This window comes from Pleurodeles waltl, chromosome 10 (assembly GCF_031143425.1).
Source record: "Pleurodeles waltl isolate 20211129_DDA chromosome 10, aPleWal1.hap1.20221129, whole genome shotgun sequence".
Classification (NCBI taxonomy): Eukaryota; Metazoa; Chordata; class Amphibia; order Caudata; family Salamandridae; genus Pleurodeles; species Pleurodeles waltl.
In genome coordinates, this window is record NC_090449.1 from 231,721,557 (window position 1) to 231,734,583 (window position 13,027).

At 42.5% G+C, this 13,027-nt stretch overlaps 1 protein-coding gene across 4 annotated transcripts in view; it reads left to right on the forward strand.

Moving 5' to 3' along the window:
- TMC5 (transmembrane channel like 5) overlaps positions 1-9,869 on the forward strand; it is a 413,711-nt gene extending 403,842 nt beyond the window's left edge. For all 4 annotated transcript variants that reach the window (XM_069210234.1, XM_069210235.1, XM_069210237.1 and 1 more), the window contains exons 21-22: positions 521-566; positions 7,773-9,869. In XM_069210234.1, the coding sequence (XP_069066335.1) occupies positions 521-566; positions 7,773-8,275 (549 nt within the window). In that variant the 3' untranslated portion in view covers positions 8,276-9,869. The remainder of the gene's footprint in view (positions 1-520; positions 567-7,772) is intronic.
- The last annotated feature ends 3,158 nt before the right edge of the window (positions 9,870-13,027 follow it).

Consider the following 13,027-nt stretch of genomic DNA (forward strand, 5'->3'; position numbering starts at 1 on the left):
ATTTATACTTTCTTAGCGCCGCATTTGCGTAATTCTTTTACGCAAAAGCGGCACAAACTTACAAAATACAACTGTATTTTGTAAGTTTTGCTGCTTTTGCATCAAAAAGCGGCGCAAATGCGGCGCTAAAAAAGTATAAATATGGGCGTAAGTTCTTCAGAAATGTCTGTCATGTATTCCCATATACTTTTAAGTCCCCTCAACCTAGTGATACATTTAAAAAATGTGGAGCATTAAACTTAACAGGTGTTTCTCAAATTAGTCAATGGTTTTCACTTCTGCAGAGATCCCTGCTTTGTAATGGTACTGTTGAGGCCACATAAACTATTAACTTGGAGTTAGTATCACAATAGCATTATTACCTTTAACATATAATTGATATGCAAAAATATGTTGACATTTCTAAAGGATTCATCTCTTGATACTGAAATAATTATGGTTTTAAATGATGTTTTATTTTGTTTTAATTAAATATCTTTTAAGTCATATAATGAAAGATGTACAAATTGTTATTTTTTAGCCTCAAACATCATACAGGCCGCCAGATGAAAATCAGTTTGCTCAAGGTAAGCAGCATTTCACCAATAACATACAAACATTGTATCAAACACTTTGTGGAATTATACTTTTTGCTGTTTGTTATTTCATTCCCAAGCTCATGAACTTACATCTCCGGTGGCCTAATTAATAAGTGGCCTAACATCTAGAAAGCTGCTATTATATATTCAGAAGCATCAGAAAAAAAGAGACTGCCCCTACTAGTGCAACTACCTCTTATCCAAGTAATGTGTCTGGAGGATATGCTAAGTGTTGGTACAACGAGGACTTGGCGTTGAAGATGGACAATATGGTCTTGAACTTTTTTAATTGGTTGCAAACGGTATATCCTTTGATTTCACTTAGGTAAATATTACCATTTTGTCAAGTGCATTGCATTATTTGTATCTAACAGTTCTGCAGTGTTTTAGACTTTGCCTTGTATTGCAACCACTTCCTACACTGTTCATGTGCGGAGGTAGGCGAATTGGGGCAGGGCAACCCTTGGGTACCTGGTTCTTCTGTGACTGTGAATAAACTATGCCTCCACAAATTCTTTTGTGTTCTTCTGACACAAATTGGGCAGCTTCATCTACTTCCTCAAGATAGATTTTGTTGTAAGCTAAACTCTTTAACTGCTCTTTAAGTAGAAACATTCACTGTATGTGGACAATGCAATACATTTATGGCAGCAGATATAGTAGTGATGGGGAAGTGGCCTCAGCATCTATTTCCTATTAAACCACAATGCAGGACAATTAAACAGGACATGGAGAAGTTCCTGTAAAGCAAAATCGCAGTTTTCAGCTTTTACCTTTAGCTTCAAGTTAGTAAGAGCCAATTATTCTCCCTCTTTGTGTGTGAGAGCCCACATCCTAAACATAGTATAAAAGCATTACTTTTAACGTAGAAATGTATCTCGCCAGGAAAGGATGAACAAAAGTACTGCATTTAGCCTTTTGATTTTAAGACAGTGAGACAAGTCATTGTCATAGCTCAAGAGTCAGATGATACCTTTCAAATGCATTTTAGTTTATTTTGTGGCCTATGATAAGGCATCAAATGTGAGCTTCCAAACTTCCAGAGCCAATTGTAACACAAGTGAAAACTACTATTTATCTTCTGAGTCCTGGATTAGAACTTGAGCAATAACAGTTTTAACCATCCTGTAGGAGTCTGATACAATTCAAATAATAATAATAATAGCGTATCTTGTAGACACAACCTTTGAACGTTACACCAATCAAACCCTATTCCGCTCACATATCCTAAATTGAAGTGCCTTCTAGTAGGGTAAGTAAGCTGTCCAAAATTGATCTACCACTTTAACAAGACCCAGCATGAATGTAAAGCTATAAAGTGTGATTACTGGTATCTTTAGTGTGGGTGTTTACACCCTTTGCTGCAATACCTCGTCACATGTTCGTTAAAAAACTGTAGCATTTCCATGCAAATGGAATTGACACTAGCCATCTGTGAAGGGCTATGTGATTTAAAAAGAGATTATTTGATAGATTGACACCAAGGTATTGATGTTCATGAGGCCGTTCAAGTGTGACTCCACTCAGCCACCATCCCGATGAGGAGACACTGACACATCTTTCAACCATCAATATTTTAGGTTTTGAAGATGTATTCCAAGGCTATTTGCAGAAGGATTATCTGCCAGAGTGAATAATTGTTTCTGCAAACCTATAGTTGTTAAATCTATTAGGACTGTGTCCCCTCCATAGCGAAGGTTACCACCCAAAGAAGGTGGAAATGTTCCAATCCTCTTAAAATAAGTGGGAAGATCTGATGTATATAAGGAGAGTATCGGGTGGAAGAACACACCACTATATTAGGCCATTGCTTACTGAGGTCTTACCAGTAAGCTCGGTTTTAATAGCATGCATTAACTGGACCAAATGTTGATAATACAAAAGGTATCTATTCTCCATGATTTCTGCCAAGAGTCTTGGCTTGTTAGTTGCTGCTAAACTGATGTAAAGAGAAGCTGGTATTGAAGTTGAAGGTGACAGTTTGTCAGCCAACTGCACTAAGAGTAAAACATGGAGGATTGGCGTGCATGTCTACAAATAAGACACAAACAAAATTATGTTTTGGCATAATTGAGCAAGTAATGTTAGTTTCTAGGTCTAATGTTTTTAAAATTATCTTGTTCAGTCAATGTCATGGGGATGAGGTGGTCTCTGGCAGGAAATCACAAGGCACGTAAGATGTGTTGCGATACTATTACCACACACTCACTCTCAACAATAAGCATGCCACAGGAGTATATTTGCCATAATAATTAGTCCCAAATACAAAAGCTTGCAAGGGCAGTATAGACTACTAGCATATTTGTACCCAATATCAGGTGCTTGTAGTGCATGTAGTGATTCATTTGTCATTAAGTAATTCTTAGGCACTCATCGATCCCAAGAGAGGTACATGTTAATAAAAGCCATTGGGGACCGATTTAAGAAAAGTGGCGCTGCACCCAGCGCACCTACTGTGTTTACCCTTGTGCTGATGAGGGGCCTGACTGTAGCTGTGGAGATATCGGGGTGGCCTGCGAGGGCACAATAACTTGAGGGGTCTCCTGCACTCGTGCTGTGGAAATAGTTTGCTGGGGGACATTCTTGCTGGTGACTCCTTCTCTCCACTCCTGAGCCGGGTGGTGCTGCTTGACTTTGGGGATCCCCGTGCCTGGCTCTGTGTCCTAAACCAATTTCTAGGGGCCCCGAACTGCAAGGAATCCATGGCTGCTGGCCACGGCACACACTAGCCCCAAGGAGATTATAGGGCGAACTGTGGGATTGATTCCCTTGCCGGGAATATTCACTGCCTCGACTTGATGCCCTACACATCTCCTGGCCGCCACACCACCCCCTCTTCTCCAAGAGGCTGGGCCAGACACATATTGCTGATTCTTAAACTTTGCTCCATAGATCTATACCAATGTACGACTGTCCCGGTCTCCTCCCCCCCTTAGTGGGCTTTTCTCCGTTGAGGGTGATGCCTCTGTAGGAACTGATGCTTTTTCTCATCCATCCACTGACAGTTAGGTTCTGCTGGTCCTTTCAGTTTTTACAGGTTTAGGTTTTTTCTTGTTCAGTCTCCTAGCTGTGCACCTCATTGAGATTGGGGCTGGACAGGGAGGCATTGGTCTCTCAGCCCTAATGCTATGCCCCTTCTGGGCCGGTGCTGTTGTCTCGCTGCTGCTTCTGCTTCCACTATGTCATGGAATCCCTGACCAATGTGAAACTCATGTCCTTAAACGTCCGAGGGCTCAACTCCCCTAGTAAGCATAGGCAAATATGGTGCTACATCCTGCATCAAGATTCTGATGTAATTTACCTACAGGAGGTGCATCTGCTTAGGGAGGATTGCCACCGCATGGCTCACCCAACGTACTCTCGCCAGAATTGGGCATTGACTGACTCCAAAGCATTGAAAGTAGCCATTCTGTCTAAAAAGGCTTATATACCTTCTTAGGAGCTTTTCAGCTTGGGTCTCAACACAATTAGTACAATTATGGCCTTATATGCAGTGCCTACTGCAACCATCTGAGTTAATGGCCAGACAACACAACCTTTCATACTCCAACAGGGCACCCATCAAGAATGTCCCTTATTCCCCTTGCTCTTCGCCCTTGCGGTGGAACCTCTGGCTATCCACACAAGGCAAACCCAGACCATCGCCGGCACTCCCTTTGAGGGGGGAGGATCATATAGTCCTACTCTTTGCTGATGATCTACTTCTTACTTTAACAGAACCAGAGTCCTCCCTCCCTGTGACAGTTCAAAGCTTACAAGAATTTAAAGCAGTGCCTGCATACAAGATCAACTTGATCAAATTGCAAGTTCTTAACCTGACTATTCCACCCCCTTCCACTGGGCAATCTGCTCCATCCAAAATCTTGGCCTCACTATTACCAGTTCCCCTCAGGCATGGACTCGTGCAAACTGGCTGCACTACTGCAAAGTCATCGTAGAAGAACTCAGACACTGGTGGGCCGCCACATTAAATTTTTTGTGTAAACAAATTTTATTGAGTTTTTTTCAAAAACAGACATCGCAAGCAGTGCATATTTATGTTGTATCTCCATTGATAATTTAAATATACTAGCTACAGCAATGTGAAAACAGTCCCTCCTAATAACACACCTACCCCACACCCTATGTTGCACACAAAGCCAATCACAATTGAAGAGAAAGATCTTGGCATGGATTAGACTATCAAGAACGATGTGAATCTTCAGGTCCCATATTCATAATACTGGGATGCCAGTTACTCATTAAATAGCTTTGTTCTAAGGAGTGTATGTCCGCTCCACGTTTAATGGCTAGGTCGGATAAATGTTGTAAAGATAAACATCCGCCCCAGACTGCTCTATCTCTTCCAGTCACTTCTGACCCCCATTCCCACATAGGAGATCAAGCGTATGCAAAGGGATCTCCACTCTTTCATTTAGAAGATGAAACAACCCTGCTCATGCTCCCTAGGAACGGCGGGGGCCTTGCGTGCCCAGACCATTTAGATTACTACTGGACAGCTCATTTGTGCCATATCTCAGTGTAGGTGGTCAGAGAGAGCGAGAAGCATTGGCTTCACATGGACTGAGCGGTGGCCTGTAGACCTTTGTGGGACCTGGCTTGTCTTCCAAAACTGAATTGTCTCTGCAGTGCTTACTTCGCGACCCCGACCATGACGGTCCTGGAAATATGGGATAGACTGGCAATTGGGAGAGGAGAGGAGTGACGCCACCCCCACCCTTGTAAACACCCCAGTTGCACGTAACAAAGATTTCACACCTGCGCCTCTCAGTGCTCTTTCCTGAGCTGGGAGAGGAGTGATTATGGAAATCTGCAAGACATTTTTCAGGGACAGACAATTAAACTTTTGTGCAATGCAAAGCTGACTTTAATATCCCAGATACGCTGCTACACCAATACTTCTAATTGCGACACTGGGCACTGTCCTCCTCCCCCCCCCTCCATGCCTTCAGGGCCACTCAGCCTCTCACACTATTTGAAACCTTGATTTCCAACTTTAAAGGTCCCTAGGCCCTATTTCTATGACCTATGTCATCTTGAGGCAGTCCTGCTTGCTCCCTTGCCACTGAAATGGGAAATTGATAGTATCCAGGTCATTTCACAGAAACAGTGGGATTTTCTGTGAAGTGAGAGCCAAAAACCCACAAAAGCATGTTCCAGAAAGAAACTGCATATAAGACTATGCTACAGTGGTATTACACCTGATGTGCTTACACTATGCCTTCCCCTCAACATCAGCTACTTGTTGCTGATGCGGTACATTGGCCGGGGATTTTCAGCACATATGTTGCTCCTGCCCTCCTTACTATTTTCTAGAAAGAAATCCTGGGACAAATGAAAAAATTTGGGGTACCTGATCCTGACAGACCATTACACAATCATCCTAGGAATACACCCTATAGCACTCGAGGCAATGAGCTATGCAGATTGGTAACTCAGAAGGTACATGACAGGAACAGCCACTTCCCTTTCCATATTAACCTGGTTCAACAGCTTTGGCACACTGGCCATGGAAAACTGTCCCATAAACTCTCAGAATAGAACTTCACATGTCACTGGCAGCCCTTAATTGATTACATGTCCTAGGTAGAATACCGCCACTTCCTCCTGTCCAGACTTCGGGCCCTTCACTTGTTTGATTGAGGGCCTGATACTGTAGCACAGAAGCACCTTAGACACCCGTGAGCTGTGACACTGGGACCGCTGCTCTCACTCCTGAAGCCACTCCCACCCTGCCTCTCCCTACCCACATATGCCTGTGCTGCCCCTTTTTGAGGCACAGTTGGAGACTTGTTTATTAGATTATCTTCCATGTTCTTAATCGCTGGCCTGTTGGCCTCTTTTTCCTAAATCAGGACGTCGCTCAGCAGAGACCAGTAGCTTTTTTCTCCACCCCCGCAAACCCCCCCCTCATCTGGAGGTTCCCCTCTCCTGAGTGGGATAAAAGGCAATACACCATGGGCTGTACTTCCCCCCACCTCCCCTGTTGTTAGACAGGACTTGCATATGAAGGGTTTCCTTTAACTCCTCCAGACAGCACACACCATAGTACCCACCTGCTTTCCCCCTTGATAATCTCATCTCCCTTACCGCTTGCTCGTTATTTCATGAGCTCCTTGTTTGCATTGCAAATGCTCTGCCTGCAAAATGAGATTTGGCCTTGATACTTGTTACTCACAAGGTTACAGTTCACCGCTGATGAAAACTCAATAAAACTGACTTGGAATAAATAACTAACAATACCCAAATTCGGGTATGGCCTTAGTCCTGTCCTAGTGTTGTTTATTAGTTATATAGGCAATATTACATTCATATATTAAATAATCGGTGGTTTTCCCTGAGTCAGTCCAGTGTGCTCTAGAGTATGTATGTGTGTGTGTTACTGAGTGTATTGGCAGGTGTCTGATCGTTTACTGTCCAGAGATTCTGGAAGTACTTTGTGCTTAACCTCTGACACCGACATCCTAGCATGCTAGGCAGAGCCAAGCATGGTTGGCACACACATCTGATGCATATTTGTCCGTACTGCAAGATCTTAGCAAAACAGTGCCTGTATCTAGTCTTAGGAAGACATACAGCATGAAGTACTCCACTTCCCTAGTGGAAGACAGCATGGGCTGGCTCTAGCAATTGTACACCTGGTTAGTGGAGAGTAATACTTTATTCCAGATACATTTTGCCTGGGGCTAACAAGTAGCCAGAGTGGTGTGGTTCTGCTGGTGATTTGCAGCTAACAGAAAGATAATTAGATCACAAATCCCTACAGTCAGGGCAACAGTTTAATAGCACTCTAGCATACCTGGTCGACCATCAGAACTCCCAAAAGCAGGGCTAAGAAACCCCTTCAAATTAAGCTCAAGATATCTATATATACATTCGGACTGATTTTTCAAATAATACTGAAGATATTATGGACCCAGGTAGCCCACATGCACAATCTGATAGAAACTGGCATGCCCACGGCTATTTACAGAACGACCAGCGGCTCTGCTTCCAAGATGCTCCTTTTGCTTTTTGGACATCCTCTCTGCAAAAGGATAACCCAGACGCAGCATTTCCTGAAGAAACAGGGGCAGGACTTCACATGCACAACTTAGTATAAACACCTACAATATGAATTTCCTTATAAAACGTATTGTCGGCTGCATGTGCTGTTTATAATAATATGATAATCCAAAGTCCTTTGTGTTGCAGGTTCAGGAATGTATTATCCTCCAATGAGAGAAGGTGTCTCTGAGTCTCTGGCAGTTGCAATGAGAGCAAGGCAGCAGGCTATTTCCGAGGGACATCGACCGCCGAGTCAGACTGGAGGAGCATCAGATGCCTTGTCCCTTGCCATGAGGGCCAAGCAGCAGGCTGAGCCAGAAGGATATCCTCCATCAGTTCTGAGAGAAGGTGGTTCCGAGGCTCTGGCATTGGCTATGGGGGCGAGGCAACAGGCAGAATCAGAACAACATCAGCTGTCACCTATGAAGACATTTGGCTTAGAGGTTCTGCAGCTTGCCAAGGAAGCTGAGCAACAGGACGATTCAGAGGGGCATGAACAATACGTGAAAGGACGTGGCCGTGAAAATAGGGTACCTGATACGAGTGCCTGGCAACCTCCTCATTCAGAAGGATATCAACCAACCGGTGGTTCTGATGCTTTTGTATTGGCAATGAGAGCCAAAGAGCAAGCTGATTTACAAGGTTTCTAAATCTGTGTGGCTTGTTAGCTGGTTGAATGTGAACCACATATTGCTAAGAAAGTTCTTGAAATTTTTGCCCTGACAATATACCTTGACATTTACTACAAATAAAAATACGACTGTGAAAATTGAATTTTAGGTTCTCTCACATGTTAGTCACACGAACTGCAAAGTACGAATAAAGTTTTGTAAGCTCAAGTGTTGCATTTTGGTTTGAAGTATCTAAAGGGTGACAAATATTTTCACTAAAATGGCAAATTGTGCTTATGTTGACATTTGTTTATACAGATGTTGCCCCAGAGAAAGGCAGCTCTACATGTAAACAGTAAATAAGTAAGGCTTCGTTTTGTTTACATACCAACTTAAACCTTCATCCTTCTCCACACTTCCCGGGTGAAGACATAAATATTTTTGGTACATGTGCCACAGGTCTATTTGCACAATTCCTTTATTATTAGGTTTATCAAGGATTTGGCTGGGTGGGAAAACTGATCGGCATAATATCTTTGTTTTATTTTAGTTAAACTTGGCAGGAGCAATATAATTAATGGTCCCATTTACTAGCTTGCAATGTTTGGCTTGGGGTGGCTTGCCGTCAAATCCATGACAAGACTTGGTCAAAAGAATCATTTCTGATTAAAAAATAGCTGAAAACGTGGACCTTGTTTCAGATTGATGCCAAAAAAGTTTATTTTCAAAACAATGTACATCCAGTGTTTACTGATCTCCTTATCTAACTCTCTTTCCCTCGCCATCTTCATCAGTTTAATTCTACCTCAGCTTCTCGATGCTCTACATGTTGCTTGGTATTCTGAAGTGTCATGGAGGCTTGTAGCACCAAATAAATGGCACAGGAACGATTCATCTGTGTTTACAAATTACCACAACAGGTAGCTGAATGAAACCAATCAATATTGATATATGTCTATACAATGTACAGTTTAAGCCCAACGTTTTTTTATTGTACTAATATGAAAAACAGAATAAACAGGCTAAACATTTTTCACAATCACTTTTCAAATCAATGTACCAAATGTATGCATCAATACCCTAATACTTATGGTTCAGTTAGAATGGGAAAATACATATATGTAGAAAAAAGTTAATAACGTAAGAAAGTATTTCAAAACTTGACACTTTATCAGGAAGTATTTAAATATAGACATGATTCGTTGTTTAAATTAATTTTATATACACAGTTTTATTAGTACTAGTGACTGTATTTCTACTCGATCTTGTCTGCATTGTGTTACAAATCTACTTTCAGTATTATATAAAAAGCCTTGATTGTGTGGCGTTGGCACTTTTTGGAGTATTGTTCTCCTTAGCCAGAATACGATCCATACCTGTAATGAAAATAGAGATCACTTCACAATTTATTGGCAATATTTTAATTCAGGTGTATATGGGGTTATTTCCCCTTTTAAAAAAAAGTCCAGAATTGTTGAAACCTGACCATGTAATTATTTTACAACCCTCAATTGTAAAAATATTTTTTGTTGAGCAATGTCTTATCAAAGTAGCATTTCTAGATTAAAATGTGTAATTTACAAATTGTGGGAGGAATTATAATTAAAATGATTAATCGGTGTGTCAAACAATATTTCATTTGAAGTTTACTTGGTTGTTTTTTCCTATTTGAAAAGCTGTCTCCAGTTCTTGAAAGCTGACCAATTTATTATTTTGCAACAATGTCATATGTAAAAATCCATTTTGTTGAGCCGTAGCTACCAAAATACTCACCAACTATAGGATACATATTGGACATCCCAGATAATTAACAGGTTCAACTTGATAGATTAAACTTAATGCTGGGAATATAACTATGAGTTGGAGAATTACACCCACATAGTCATTAAGTGGGACAAGGATCAAGGTTCATTGTTTGATACTGTTGCAATAATTTGCAATAATACACCTGGTCATAGGTCCACTAGAAAAATAACTTCTAAACACATTCTTCTCCATTCTGCAAATTCACAAAAAGAAAAAAAGTTAATTTTTTTTATGCTCTTTATTGTCTTTACAGGTTGCTATTAGAGCGATTCTACTTGAATGGAAGCCAGAGTTTCCAGAAGGATTTAGGTAGCATATTTTGAAAGAATTACATAAAGAAAGTGAGGGGTGCATTTATAATATGATATGGAACACTTATCTTTAACGTTACAATGAACAGCGCTCTGTTTATTTATATTCCAATATATTGCTCTAGTATTTGATACATCTATGCAATTTGTGAAATGTAGTAAAATTTAATGTGAAGTGCTTTATCATTTCCTCCTTGTCCATCCTCCCCGATGCAGTCCTTACCTGTGAGATTCCATTTCCGTCCTGCAGAACCTGTTCCCTAGCTGATCTGAAAAATCTCCCAATGTGGTCGATATAAACCAGCAATCAGTAGAAAAGGGAAGATCCCCCAAATCACTTCTTGTCGTTTCACAAGCTTACTTACAAAAACAAACCTCCGTACTATAATCAATCCCACATGCCGGGAAGAAGTGTGGGAAGGCAGGTCTGTGTCGGGGAAGCCCTGGACTCAGAGTAGTGAAGATTACCGGTAAGTAACTGGGACATTCACCCTCTTATCTGTGCCCATGCACTATTGTGGCATGTTTCTTTACAGGACTCGTTTCCTAATATGGCAACCTCTGTCTAATATATTAACCTAATGGTGAAAATCTTGGTTACTAGCATTTGAATTCAAGCTGTGACCATTTATTTTAATTGTATTTATATCTTGTATTACAAAGCTATATGAGAATTCTTTAACAAATGTGTTTATTAGTTTTAACATAAGAACAGAGAAAGACAATTCTCAACAGAACAATTAGACACTTTGTCCTGGCATCTTATTATCAATACTGTACTAACACATGAATAGTCGATTGCGTATCCTCATATGGTCACTCACATGCTGTGTCACTTACATCCATACCCAGACTAATTTCGGCCATATACAGCATGCATTCAATGTAGTCCTGGAAGAACCTCCATAGAAGGGGAGGAGGGGAGACAGAAAGGGGGAGCAGGGGGGGTGTTCGCAGCTCAAGGCCAATGGGCATGGCGCAACGTGTCCTTTCTGTGCTTCAAACCACCGTCCCAGCCATCATGCTCATGCCACTACGTGAGCTGTCTCTGGTGAGGGCTCATCAAGGACCTTCATCTGCAACCATCCCACCAAGGGGACTCAACAGTCTGGGGGTCATGCACCTGCGGGCATCATATTTCAATAAGATTGTAGCTGTTCCTGGCAATATGCAGCATTCTTCCACCAGTCAGATTTACTAGGGGTGCCCCTGCGACCCCATTTCATCGCTGCCCTGCGCTTTGCCAAAAGGAGCAGCATGCAGGTCAGTTTTCTAATCCCTCTCGGTGCGTCCTTGACCTATCCCAGGAGAGCAACCATAGGGGAGAGCAGAATTGCACTGCCCGTCACAGCGATATTACATCGAATACCTCTTGCCGATGCCTGCACCTCATGCGCACGCCTATATCAGATGTCATGGGTACCATCAGCTGATCCCACCAAAGGTGCATAAAGAGTGCTCGCAGTTGTCCTGTGGTGGAGTTCTTGCCACCCCCATACCATTCATGCCACTGTGTCCACCCGAGCCCGTAGACGCCGGGGGGGGGACTTACATAGCCCTTGACAGTTGGCCAGGCCGTACCTGATCGTGCTCCGGGTGGTTTGGGGCAAGTATTTTATTGGGTGCACACAGAACTGCGCAAACTGTGCCTGGGCACAGCTGTAGTACAGATCCATATCAGGTGCTGCGAGTCCGCCCTGTTCAAAGGGTAACGTGAGCAGTTCCCACAACACTCACGGTTGCTTCCTAGCCCAGACCAGGGAGACCAGAAGTGAATACAGTCTCTTCTTGAAGCAGCAGGTGAGTGGAAGCAGGAGTTTTATGAACAGATATAGGTTTTGGGAAGCACCAACATCTTATCAATAGTGATCCGGCCCACAAGCCATAGCGGCAGTGACCTCCAGCAATCTACGTTCTCCTCCAGCCAGAAAATCTCATTACCATAATTTGCCACCCATAAGACATTGATCGCCATACTCAGCCAGATCCCCAAGTATCTGACGGGCTCCTCTGCCCAGCTCAAGGGGAAGTCAGATGTGTGTGGTACAATGTTATCTGTCAATGGAAATACTATGGATTTATCCCAATTAATACCTGCTAATTCCCCAAGTTGTCTGAACTCATGTACAAGGGGGTCTAAATTTGTCTGTGGGTCCCGGAGGTAGAGTGTCACATCGTACGCGTACAGCGACACCAAGATCAGTTGCGGTCGAAAGGCGACCCCACAATGATGGTGGTGTTGTCTGAGGTGCGCAGCCAAAGGGTCCATTGCCTCTGCAAACAAAAGCAGCGATAAGGGGCATTCCTGCTGGGTGCCTCAAAAGACAGGAAAAGATGCAGTGATGAAGCCATTAATGCATAGTCTGGCCAAGGGCTGCATGTATAGCAGCTCAATTAATTGGATGAATTTGGGGCTGAGGCCCAAACGAGCCAGGGGAGCAAAGAGAAAAAGCCATTCTAATGAATCAAACTCTTTGGTTATGTATAGGAATACCGGAGCCACACAGCAAGCATGGTCCACCAATTGCACCACAGCAAAGTATGTCCGCAGGTTATATGAGGTTGATCTGCCTGGAACAAACCCAGATTGGTCCGGTAGAACTATAGTGGATAACAGGGGCAACAGACTTGAAACTATCAGTTTAGCCAGAATCTTGTTGTTGATATTTATTAG